Source organism: Ctenopharyngodon idella, chromosome 18, assembly GCF_019924925.1.
Source record: "Ctenopharyngodon idella isolate HZGC_01 chromosome 18, HZGC01, whole genome shotgun sequence".
NCBI lineage: Eukaryota > Metazoa > Chordata > Actinopteri > Cypriniformes > Xenocyprididae > Ctenopharyngodon > Ctenopharyngodon idella.
The window spans coordinates 1,946,712-1,960,403 of record NC_067237.1 but is presented as its reverse complement, the minus strand read 5'-3'; the positions used below and the strand labels follow the sequence as shown (position 1 = coordinate 1,960,403).

Sequence of the window (13,692 nt, the reverse complement as noted above, 5' to 3'; positions counted from 1 at the left end):
AGACATAAATTATATTTTAAAGTATATTATAATAGAAAACCATTATTTTAAATTGTAATAATATTTTACAATATTACTGTTTTTTTCCGTATTTTTGATCAAATAAATGCAGGCTTGATGAGTAGAAGAGACTTCTTTCAAAAACACAAAAAATAGTAATGTTTCCAAACTTTTGAATGGTAGTGTGTGTATATATACATATAAATTAACAAAAAATAAAAATAATGAATTGGCCTTATATATATATATATATATATATATATATATATATATATATATATATATATATATATATATATATATATATATATATATATATATATATATATATATGAGTTTATGACTTTTATTTTGAAATACAGCGCTTATCCACTTCCGCAAGAAAGATTCTGTTACAACATCCGCTCTTTCGCTGTTTCCTTACAACGGCTAGTACAATTAAATAGCTTTTATCATGAAAATATTATTAATACCTACTTAAATATCCGATAAGATATGAATGTTTTGCCCTGAAAACGATCACCATGGCGAGGATTGGAGACATCATTCATCTTAACGTCGGGGGCAAAAGGTTGTGTATTAAAGCAACTGCATATCCTGCTCGAAACAAGCCACATACTTTATTATCATACTCAAGAACTGTTAATTTTACATCAGAAACTTTATTGTAGTCTTCATAACAACTAGTTTACAGGAGCGTTTTAGTATTGTTTTTCATTTATCCTACTTACTGTAAGTAGCAGCAGACAGTAATAAACATCTGCATACCTATACAAGCGGCCCGATCTGTAACTCTGTCATGCTCGTTTTTGGCTAAAAATGTTTTATTTTTATTTTTGAATGTGTAAACACAGGTTCAGTACCTCCAGACAGACTCTAACGTGGGTTCCTGACTCCTTTTTCTCAAGGTTTGTGTGTCAGAAAAAGCTAAAATAGATCAAATCCTTCCTTCTTTTGTGTATGTTGATCATGTAAGGGCTTATAACGTAAATTAGTTTTTATAATAACAACAGCTGACCATACTGATTTATTGATTTTGTCATAGGTCTTATTAGGACAATTAAAAATTAGATATGGTAGCATTTTCTATAAGTGCATACATAACAATTAAAGGTTGTATTTTTCTGTGTCTAGTTTATTGAGTGGACGGATATCAACACTTAAAGATGAGACTGGAGCGGTAAGGTTCATATGCTAATAATAATAATAAATGTTGCAGATAAGTCTGTCTTTACAAAGATTCTACGCCATTTAAAGGTTCTTAATGTAATATTTGTCTTTTTCAGATTTTCATAGACAGAGATCCGTCTCTGTTTGCTCCCATTCTGAACTTTCTGCGCACTAAAGAGCTTCACCCCAGGTAAACATATAGTCTGTATTTTTTTCTGTTAACTGTGATATAGATTAATAAACACTGTGAAATTAAGTCTCTTATTATGGAAACTGTTTTTACGACAGGTCCATAGATGTCCACTTATTAATGCACGAGGCTGAGTTCTATGGGATCACGCCGCTGGGTGATTATTCTGATGGCTTTAGCCCACATATTATACTGCTTCATGTTTATTAAAGGAAATGAAGGTTTGCATGTAGTTTGTGGCATTAACAGGGTCTTTCCCTCCCCAGTGCGGAAGCTGCAGTTGTGCGATGAGTTGGATCGCTCCTCCTGCGGGAACGTGTTGTTCAATGGATACCTGCCGCCTCCAGGTACACAAAACACAAACCCTGACCGTATGACAAGACAGCGTCTTTCAGTCATGATGATGAGTGTGTGTGTGTGTGTGTGTGTTTCAGTGTACCCAGTGAAGCGCAGAAACAGGCACAGCGTGGCAGGACCGCAGTACATGGGTGGCCGCGCGGGGCCGGTGGAAAGAGCCCCTGTGAGGAGGAGTAACACAATGCCGCCCAACCTGGGCAACGCTGGCATACTGGGCCGAGCTGTCATTGAGGAGAGAGTGCCAGGTCTGCCTTTACTTCCTTTCAGTATTCTATTCTACTTCAGTTTTCTCCACTTCTCTATTCAATTCTGTTCCACATACTTTTATTTACTGTTCTATTTTCTGTTATATTCCGTTCTGCTCTGACATGCTGTGTTCTATTCTGTTCTCATATATTTACTTTTAGCTGTTCTGTGTTCTATTCTACTGATTCACTTTGGTCTATTCTGTTCTATGATGTTCTTTTCCTTTATATTGTACTCTGAATTACTCTATTCTGTGGTTTATTCTATTTTATTTTACTCTGTTCTACTATACTTGGTTCTATTCTATTTTACTAGATTCTACTCATTTATACTCTTTTTTTCTACTCTATTTCATTCTATTACTCAGGTTTTCTCTACTCACTTTCATTGTGTCCTACTCAGTTCTACTCATTTCTACCCTTGATTTATGCTATTCTGTTTTATTCTATTTACTTTGTCCTGGCTATTTTTTTTATTCTTTTTTCAATTCTGTTCTTCTACTCTGATTTGTTCTATTATATTCGATTTTGTTCTGTTCAGTTTTACTGTGAACAGTTCTATTCCATTATACTCAGTTCTTCTCATTTCTACTCTGGTTTATTTTGTTCTGATTTATCCTATTGGTTTATTCTATTCTGTTCTATTTTACTTTCCTAATTTGTTCTCTGATTTGCTCTGTTCTATTTTATACTACTCAGTTCTGTTCTATTTTACTCATTTCTACTCTTTAGTCCTTCTATTCTATTTTAATCAAATAATTTTACCCTTGTTTATTCTGCTTTATTCTACTCTATTCTAATCTACTATTTTTTACTCTGATTTGTTCCATTCTATTCCATTTTATTCTACTCAGTTGTATTCATCTCTGTTTTACTAATTTTTACTCCAGTTTACTTTATTCTATTCTGTTTTACTCAGTTCTGCTCTAATCAGTTCTATTCAATTATACCCAGTTCTTTTCATTTCTACTCTGGTTTATTTTATTCTGTTTTATTCTACTGGTTAAGTCTATTATGTTCTATTTTACTCTTCTAATTTCTGCTCGAATTTGCTCCATTCTATTTTATTCTACTCAGTTATGATTTATTTGACTAATTTCTACTCTTTAGTCCTACTTATCTACTCAGCTCTGGTTTATTCTATTTTATTCTATTCTATTTTACTCAAATAATTTTTACCCTTGTTTATTCTATTTTATTCTACTCTAATACTCATTTTTACTCTGATTTGTTCCATTCTATTCCATGTTATTCTGCTCAGGTCTATTCAGTTTTATTTTACTCATTTGTACTCCAGTTTATTCTATTCTATTCTGTTTTACTCAGTTTTACTGCAATCAGTTCTATTCCATTATACTTAGTTCTTCTCATTTCTACTTTTATTTGGTTTTATTCTACTGGTTAATTCTGTTCTGTTCTATTTTATTCTACTCAATTCTGTTTTATTTGACCCATTTTTACTCTTTAGTCCTACTTATCTACTCAGCTCTGGTTTATTCTATTGTATTCTATTCGATTTTTCTCAAATAATTTTTACCCTTGTTTGTTCTATTTTAGTCTATTCTATTTTAATCTACCAATTTTTACTCTTTGTTCCATTTTATTCTGCTCAGTTGTATTCAGTTCTATTTTAATAATTTCTACTCTTGTTTATTCCATTCTATTTTACTCATTTCTACTCCAGTTTATTTTAATCTATTCAATTTTGCTCAGTTCTCCTCTAATCAGTTCTGTTCCATTATACTCAGTTCTTCTCATTTCTGCTTTGGTTTATTTTATTCTGTTTAATTCTACTGGTTTATTCTATTTGGTTCTATTTTATTTGACTCATTTCTACTCATTTAGTCCTACTTATCTACTCAGCTCTGGTTTATTCTATTTTATTTTACTCATAATTTTTACCCTTGTTTATTCTATTTTACTCTACTCTGATTTTTTCCATGATGTTCAATTTTATTATACTCAGTTCTGTTTTACTCATTTCTACTCTGGTTTATTCTATTTTATTTTACTCATTTCTACTTTATTTTATTCTATTTTACTCACTTCTGCTTTAATCAGTTCTATTCTGTTTTACACCATTCTACTCATTTCTGCTCTGGTTTATTCTATTCTATTTTTTTTGCTTCCTGCAAAACAGTTCCCTTGTGTACATCCTTAGTTCATTCTATCTTTTTCCAGTTTAAAATACTAATTTCTAATGATTTCTCGAATCATGTGCTCTGTGTTGTTTAGGTCCGGTCTCTGATCCAGGCATGGTCCGAATCATATGTGGTCATCATAACTGGATTGCTGTGGCGTATGCCCAGTTTGTGGTCTGTTACAGGTAGGGTTTCTCTTTGAACACGCCACCAATAGCAATGGTTTGGATGCAAATATGGGAGGTTTTAAAATATGGCATCACTCATGCTCAGGGTTAAAGAGTCTACTGGATGGCAGCAGGTCTTTACCAGCCCTCGGCTGGACTGGGTGATTGACCGGGTGGCTCTTAATGCCAAGGTCATGGGCGGCTCGCTAGGGGACAACGATAAGATGGTTGCTGTGGCATCGGGCACAGAAATCATACTGTGGGCAATCTGTCCTGATGGCAATGGCAGTGAAATTGGTAAGGTCTCATTTCATATAATGCATTTGGTTCTGGAAAGCAAAGCTCTTGATCTGTGAGGCTCTGTTTGTTCTGATCCGCAGGCGTGTTCAGTCTGAATGTGCCGGTCGAGGCTTTGTTCTTCGTAGGAAATCAGCTCATTGCCACGAGCCACACGGGCAAAGTGGGAGTGTGGAACGCCGTCACCAAACACTGGCAGGTAACGTCAAGCTGAGAGCTCATTAATTAGACATTTTCTGCATTTGCTCACATTACATTTGAAAGGAAACTGATTTCTTCATGGTGTACGGAAACAAGGGGAAGCGCTCACTTCCTGATGTCTTCACCTCTCTTTATGCAGAACCAGGATGTTGTTCCCATCAACAGTTATGACACAGCCGGATCTTTCCTCATTTTGGGATGTAATAATGGATCTATTTACTACATAGGTAAAGTGACGATCAGGCCTGAATAATATCTGTTGTTTTATGTTTGTCAAGTTTTGATTTTGGTGTTTAAAAACTACCTTTCATTTTAAACTATTTAAAGGGATAGTTCACTTAAACATGAAAACTCTGTCATCATTTACTCACCCTCATGTCGTTCCAAACCTGTAAGACTTTCGTTCATTTTCGAAACACAAGTAATTTAGGCTTTTATTCACATATAAACATTGGTTTAGGCATTGCTACAGGATTATAATATATAAAAATATAAACCATTTAGTTGAATTTCAAGCTAAAACCATAATATTGTGATATACTGTATGCAGTTAACATGATTTATACTTAAGCCGTTTTTATTTTATTTTTGAATACATTAAATAATACTGCCCACTTCTACTGTGCGTTCATGATTGTTCAGATGCTTCATCAAGCTGATGACTGACACATCGTCCATGTCTGTGTCTTTTAGACGTCCAGAAGTTTCCGTTGCGGATGAAGGATAATGATTTGTTGGTGACTGAGCTGTATCGAGATCCCAGTGAAGATGCTATTACTGCTCTGAGTGTCTACCTGACGCCCAAAACAAGTAACACACCAGCCTCTGATGTCTTCTCACACACACCCAGGCCAGCGGCATTTCACATACCAGTTGATCACACAATTACGACACACCCCTTGAGAAAAAGAAGTGCACTTCAGCATACTTTTTAAAAGAGCACTTATTACGGAAATAATTTAGTTTAATAGAATATACTTTAGTGCGAACTGAATTCAGTATTTTCAGACAATTAAATACTTACATTTAAATGAAAATGCATTAGTTTAAAATTACATTAAATGCAATTAGCTGAACTTTTGAGTGTTTTTTTGATCCACTTAAGTACATCTTTATGTAATTTCATAATTCTGTTGTCTTTGAACGTGTACTGATGAATGTACTGACAAGCATTTATGGGAAACTAAAATATACTTGAATATAAATATAAAATATACTAATGTCATTTCTATTTAACCTTGTATGTCATGCGTTTGTAAGTTAGTACATTTAAAATATATTAACTTTAAAAGTAATTTCAAATAATGCATTCAAAATTGTTCAATTACTTTACATGTGCTTTAGTATGCTAGTCAACACATCAAAATAAGTGTACTTCTTTAAAGCACAACAAAAGATTATTAAAACACAATTTTAAAGTAAAAGTGTGCTTAAGATACATAGTCATGTAAGTGTACTCTCTTTAAAGGCCCGTTCACACCAAGAATGATAACTATAAAGATAACTATATTAGCGTCCACACCAGTGGAGATCGATCTAGATCGATATTTTACTAATATCGATCTAGATTACTGCAAAGTGCAACAAGTCTCTCATAGCAGCCACTGAGCAAACGCACAGAGTAACGTTATAACAACTTTCAACACACTCAAATGTATTTAGTATGATTGTTTTAACCATGTAAAACGGTGCTGCGTTACCCCACATACGCAACGAAAAGAGCGGAAGTGTCCGACTGCAGTAAAAGCATAATAAAAGCTCCGCTGAACTCGAGATCGGTGTGCATCGCAGGTGTCTATCATTAGCATTCGTTCCAGCGGCATCGTCCCGCTCCCACAGCTCTCGACCCGTCCTGCTTCATATCACCGTAAAGTTTGTAAAACTTTAATACATTAGCTCATCTATGAACATGATTTCCATGATTCACACGCTCATTCACGGCGTCATCAAGCTACACCTTTGTTTTGAATAAGCGACCTCTAGTGGTGAAAATTACATATTGTGCCTTTAAGTGATTTCATTAATATTATATTATCTGCAAGTACAGTTTTTTTTAAAAATATACTTTTAAGATTTGAAGTACAAGTGCACATTCAGTACAATTGTGCACACTTCTTTTTCACTGTATCATGGATGTGATAAATGTTTGTGCTCTTTAGGTGACAGTGGGAACTGGATTGAGATCGCGTACGGCACCAGTTCAGGCACAGTGCGTGTCATAGTGCAGCATCCAGAGACGGTGGGATCCGGTCCACAGCTCTTCCAGACCTTCTCTGTCCACCGTAGCCCTGTTACCAAGATCATGCTGTCTGAGAAACATCTCATCTCTGGTGAGGAGTCATATGCACTCATTTATACGCAGAATATAGTGGGGATAAATGATGTAAAATCACTAGTAAATCACTACTATTTTTTAAAAAATCTTCTTCTGTGCAGTGTGTGCAGACAACAATCATGTCCGTACCTGGACGGTGACACGTTTCCGAGGCATGATCTCCACTCAGCCTGGCTCCACCCCACTTACTTCCTTTAAGATCCTCTCATTGGACGATATTGACGGCCATGGAGGCTGTGCTGCTGGCACTGAAATAGGTAAGATGGGATGAACATCAAAAAGGACAGTATGAAGCAGACGGCCTCATTCCTTTAGGACCAAAAGTTTGGTATCTTTAATTAGAAAGTCCCTTCTGCTCACCGAGGCTGCATTTATTTGATTATTATTAAAACTTAGAAGAACTGTTTTCTATGTGAATATATTTTGAAATATAATTTCATTCCTGTGATCAAAGCTGAATTTTCAGCATCATTACTCCAGTCTTCAGTGTCACATGATCCTTCAGAAATCATTCTAATATGCTGATTTGCTGTTCAGTTATCAATTATTATCAGTGCTTAATTATTAATAATGGTCTTTATTATTATCAATGTTGAAAAGTTTTGGAGATTCTTTGAAGAATAAAAAGTTAAATGAACAACATTTATTTAAAATACAAATCCTTTGTAACATTAAAAAGTCTTTACTGTCACTTTTGATCAATTTAATGTGTCCTTGCTGAATAAAGGTATTAATTTCCTTATTTAACCCAGACTTTTGAGTTGTAATCATCACGGTTTCCACAAAAAAATATGAAGTAGCACAAGTGTTTTCAACATTGATAATAATCATAAATGTTTCTTGAGCAGGAAGTCAGCATATCAGAATGATTTCTGAAGGATCATGTGACACTGAAGACTGGAGTCATGATGCTGAAAATTCAGCTTTAATCACAGGAATAAATTACAGTTTAAAATATATTCACATAGATAATAGTAAAAAAAAAAAAAAATCCCAATATTACTGTTTTTACTGTGTTTTTGCTCAAATAAATGCAGCCTTGGTGAGCAGAAGAGACTTTAAAAACATTAAATAATCATATTATTCCAATATTTTGACCGGCAGTGTGTATATATTTATTTTACTGGGTTGACTGATGCTTGTTTCTGCAGGCCCATATGGGGAGCGTGACGAGCAGCAGGTGTTTATCCAGCGTGTGGTTCCTGACACTGATAAACTCTACGTAAGGCTCTCCTCCAATGGGAAGAGGTCAGTTAATATAACTGCCATTAAACTTATATACATACTACACAAACTACATTTCCTAGCAAATTTGAACAGTAAAGCACCTGACTGCTTAAACTAAAGGATTAGTTCCTTTAACTGGTGTGAATGGTTAGAAAACATCCTTAGACAACATATTGAGCAACACTTGGGCATTTGGGAGAGGTGCTAAACATGATGTCTCCTTTGAAGGGTATGTGAGGTGCGCTCAGTGGACGGGACATCCATTACATCGTTTGTGGTGCATGAGTGTGAGGGATCCAGCCGCATCGGCTCTAGGCCCCGCCGGTACCTCTTCAGCGGACACAGCAATGGCAGCATCCAAATGTGGGACCTCACGACAGCGATGGAGATCGCTGGGAAAGTGGATATCAAAGGTGAGCATGGAAGAATAAGTGAATGTGAAATGCAGTATTCATAAGGCATTTAACTGTTCTGTTGGATTCTGTGTTTGTGTGTTAAAGCTCTCGGCGGTCCAACTGAAGAGGAGCTGCTGGAGCTTCTGGACCAGTGTGATCTGGCACTGACCCGAACACCAGACATGAGTCCTGCCGCCTCTCTCACACACTCGTCTCGCAACTCTATGTGCAGGTACACACACCTCTCTTTCTCTTGTCTTTGGTCCTACAACCTCAAACAACACACTTTCCCAGGTTAATTAAAGCTCTTTTGACAGTATTAGTGGCGTAAGTCCCTAAAAATAGGTATATTTTAAAGATCTATCTATCTATCAATCTATATATATATATATATAATATTATACAGTTTGGACTGCTTTTTACAGAAACTTTGCGAAACAAAGAAAAAGTTCAGATGAAGTTATGCTTCATTTTCTGATTTGGTATCGCTTTGTTCCACGTGACAGTCTACAGAGAGTGTGCGCGTTTGTCCTCGGGGTTCCCCCCACACAACAGGATTTCTGATCTAAAATATATTTAACTTATTACACGGCTCTGTGGAATGCTTGATTCTGATTGGTCAGTCGCACCATCCAGCTGTATTTTTTTTCCCCCCGATAACAACCGCTAAAAACTGATAACACAGGCTCATCCAGGTAACTGAGGTCACTGAAGTCAGCGCTTTATGCTTGCTAGGAACTGTTTTTCCGTGTGAAAATTTTGTGTTTGGTGAGCTAATAAAATATTAAAACTCAAATTAATATTTTGTGTACAGTTATTTAATTGTCATCCGGTATCAAGGAATTACATAATTATCGCTCTCTCTTGTTTCATACAAACGCAGCTGCTGCCATTTGATCACTCTATCTGGGTTTATTCTGCAATAACAACCGGCTGGATGTACATTATCCCTTACATGTTGGATATTTACGATTTGAGATCGGTGTGGCCCCGACGTTCTTCCGAGCAGATTCAGTTACTCTTAACATACATCACACCACAGGAAAATCTGATAAAATAATCTGTAGAACCATCAAGATAATCGGGACTTTGTCAGGTTTGTGGGAAGGGGAGAATTGTGGCTGCCTTAAGACGTCAAAATTTATTTGTATAGCACATTTTCCACATGCCAGAAATTAAGTTTCACTTTAAATTTGTTTATAATAAATATTGTTTATAATGAATGGCACTATAATTTATGCTTATTTTATACTTAAATTAACTCTTGTTCTGTATTCAGTTAAATTTTGAGGATTTTTGGATCTAAACTAAAATAACTAAACTAAAAAAAGTTTTGTTTTATTTCTCAGTATTTCACAGACCAGTATTTTACTCTGAATGTAATAACAGAATGCAACTTATTTGTTATTTAGGGTTGGGTATCGTTTGAATTTTATCTATTCTAGTCAAACATTTAGATATCAAACATATTTATTCTGACTTTTTGAAAAACATTCTGTTGCAGCTGAATAACATGAACAAAATCAGCAGCCTACAGAATACTTGGGCCCAAAAGAGGAAATTTTGCCTATGGTTTTAACAAAAATACAGCTAGACCAATATAAATTTCAAACATTAAATGGTTAAAGACAAGTAAACAGTAATAAAATAAGTACAGACAAATAAATTAGCAACAGCATAAATAAATACAACTGAACAAATTTCAGGTACAGAATTTGAAATCAAATGTAAAAGAACACTGCATAGTTTAATTTTCATAAATAAAATATAGATTAATCCTCATTAAAGTCACAAAATATATTCAATCAAGATCAGTGAATGACTTTCTTTTGTTCTTTGATTAACATTAATGACAGGCAGCACGTTTATTAGGCTGCAGTCACTTTAAGTCTGAACGCACGGATCCAAAATACAGTTACACATGCATTTTCTTTCACTTAAGACAAATCCACAAATCTGACTGTGTTTATGACGATCTATTGACCTAATTTTGTGCATATTGGTCTGTTCAAACACAAGGAAAAGGTTCTAACATGGAACTGGTTCTCGAATCCCAACCCTACTACTTATATTCAAGTGTGACTTTTTTCCAGAAAATATGGTATGTTATAATTGTAATTACAGCTGACCTAGAAAAGTAGCCCCACCACTAAAATAACAGTTTAAACAATTTTACATAGAGTAAAGTTCTAGTATTGAGCTTGTATTCTCTCCATGTCCTGTATGTGGCACTCTCTGCTTATTTATACAGTCTCTGATTGTCTCTCATGTGTTTCCATGCAGTCTTCAGTCTCAGTTAAGTGAAAGCACTCGAGCTGCCGCTGGTTTCCGGGGCCCGGTTCCTCCCTCTGGTAGTCTGCCTCGTCAGGCGCCTTTGGTTCCCCTCAGTAAACCCCGCGATCTGCCGCCACACCTCGGCCTCAGCCAGTCCTCTCTCGCCAGCAGCGGCAGCAATAGCCCGCACCCCGGCTGGGCGCCTCTGGAGCGTGAGAAGGACCGGGACGGCCTCGGAGCCATTCGGAGAGGCAGCTTTGTGGAGCGCTGTCAGGAGAGAGCCAAGTGCTCGGACACGGGTGGCCTGGACGCAGGGAGGCGGAGTTTAGCTGTGTGCAGTGAGCTTGAGGCTCGACTCGGCCTCAGAATCCCATCGTCATTCTCCGCCCTGCAAGCGCCATGTTTGTCAACACCATCATCATCATCATCATCATCAGCTGCATCATCCATGAGAAGACCAGCACCTGCAGCACCAAACACCTCTCCTTCACCGCTCAGTCCAGCCAGATCGCAAACACCCACGTCTCCAAGACGACCCCTCACCTCTCCGACCAGTGAGACCCCGTCCAATGAGAATGTAGCTGGACAAGAAAGCCCCGCCTCTCCATCTTCCACCAGCCCCAAACCTCATATGAATGAAACCAGCTTCTGAGATGAAATTCAGCAAGAAAACATTTTGATTGAATGTTGTAGCCAGCAACAAATTCTGAATATATCAATAAATATATATATATATACACACACACATACATACATATGTATAATTATATAAAAATAGTGATGTCAAGCGATTAATCGCATCCAAAATAAGTTTGTTTTTACATAATATGTGTGTGTGTACTGTGTATATGTATATATAAATACACACACATGTATTTAACAAAAATATATTTATATATAAAATATTTACATATAAATATACATGTATACATGTAAATATTTAAATAAATACATGTTTGTGTGTGTATTTATATATACATAATAAATATACACAGTACACACATATTAAGTAAACACAAACTTTTATTTTGGATGCGATTAATTGTTTGACAGCACTAATATATATATATATATTAGTTTTCTATATCAAAATTTACAAAATGTATTTCTTCTTTTAGAGCAGTGTTCTCAGTATCACAGGGTGCCTTATAATATTGAATGTGGAGAATATGTATATCGCATGTAAATGAGGAAAAAATTCACATTCCATGGGAAAAAAAAAAGACGTACTTTCCATTGTGACACTTTTGGGTCATATTAAAGTGGAGGCAGGTTTGTTTTATCATGTTATGCAAAAATGGACTGGCTTTAAAGCTGAAGTGTGTATTTTGCATGATAATATACTTATCAAGTATAATATGTGAAGACAACTAACAGTGGCTGAAAAGTCGGTACACTGGCTCTGCTGGCGTCAAAACATTGATCCAGCAACACTGGCTCAACCAATCGAGCGAGTTTGGGGCGGGACTGTGTGTTTAGCCAACCAATGGCAGAGGAGGGGTGTGTCTAGGTGGCCTCATTGAATTATTGATTACTTTATCAGTTCCATCTGGTGATGTTGCTGGCACAGACGTTACACACTTCACCTTCTTGAGGCTTTGTTGTTTAGTACGTCACACTGGTTAGTTGTGCACTGGTTAATATTACTGCATGAACTTTCAGAATGCAAATATGTGAACATTGTTCAGATTAACAGGGTTATGCAATTAGTGCTCGACTGCTATTTTTTAATAGTCAATGCGGATACTGAAATATATATATATATATATAATGGTAGCAAATAAGATGTACCAAACATAGATGAATTTAAATGAATACTTATTTGATGCAATACTTACTCAAAATTCACTTAAAATATTTGTAAACAAAAAAGTCCCATTGGTCAAATTTGGAGCAGACGCTATTATCGTCTAATGATGATAATCATAAAATATCAAACAATTGGATTATGTGTGAAAAAAGCAGTTCTTCTAAAAATTGAATTTATTTGAAAATGTAAAAATAAAAAAAGACATTTGTATATGTCAGTAACTAACAAAACCATTTGTAATCCAGCTTGAGAAAAACAGTGAGATAAAGAGGACAGTAATAGTGTAAGTAATGCTTGAATTCTTGCTGGCAGTGAATGAGCAGCTCTTGTTACACGCAACACGATGTATATATAATCAGCAAACATTCAATGCAATTTCTGTGAATCCAACACAGACTCCAGTTCAGTTGTCAGTGTGTTACACCTAAAAGAGGTCATTGTGGGTAAATGTGGACAGTCTTCACTGCTGTAGGAGGATCGGTGTGCCTTCGAAATGAGCTGTTACTGTAGTAAAAACATCAGTTACACCTTAAAGTCGGCTTGAATTTGATTGTGGCCGTATATGAAGAACCCCAAACCATGCAGAAAGCTGCAGTCCTGTACTTCTGAATGTTCAGTGTTCATATCATCAGCTTCTTTGTTAAACACCTCACACCCTGTTTATGATAATGCTTGAAAATTTGTTATCTATAGTTATGTTATAGTTATTATCCCTTAATGTAAACCAAAATGTTTTGGTGATGATTGTAATGACACTCGGAACGAATCTTGTGTTTAACATGAACCATTTGATAAGTTATAATTGCTTTTTTTTTTTTTTTTTAACTGTATTCCTTCTAGAACACTGAATAAAACTTTTTTTTTTTAAGTTATTGTATGTAAA

General features: G+C 35.7%; 1 protein-coding gene across 1 annotated transcript; it reads left to right on the top strand.

Annotated features, from left to right (window-relative positions):
* The first annotated feature begins 368 nt into the window (after positions 1-368).
* On the top strand, positions 369-13,675 carry shkbp1 (SH3KBP1 binding protein 1). The gene is made up of 18 exons (XM_051869465.1): positions 369-571; positions 855-908; positions 1,135-1,180; positions 1,287-1,360; positions 1,459-1,517; positions 1,627-1,707; positions 1,795-1,962; positions 4,198-4,288; positions 4,377-4,567; positions 4,651-4,766; positions 4,908-4,995; positions 5,462-5,578; positions 6,928-7,098; positions 7,205-7,360; positions 8,255-8,351; positions 8,559-8,743; positions 8,831-8,957; positions 11,009-13,675. Exons 1-18 carry the CDS (start codon positions 525-527, stop codon positions 11,649-11,651), a joined length of 2,511 nt encoding a protein of 836 aa, XP_051725425.1. The 5' UTR covers positions 369-524; the 3' UTR covers positions 11,652-13,675.
* Positions 13,676-13,692: the final 17 nt, after the last annotated feature.

Excerpts from the sequence above, each read along its gene's own strand:
- shkbp1 (XM_051869465.1), top strand. The coding sequence starts at position 525 with ATGGCGAGGATTGGAGACATCATTCATCTTAACGTCGGGGGCAAAAG. Across the intron at positions 1,708-1,794 it reads TGGATACCTGCCGCCTCCAG|TGTACCCAGTGAAGCGCAGA; the intron begins GTACACAAAACA and ends TGTGTGTTTCAG. Across the intron at positions 8,958-11,008 it reads TCTCGCAACTCTATGTGCAG|TCTTCAGTCTCAGTTAAGTG; the intron begins GTACACACACCT and ends GTTTCCATGCAG.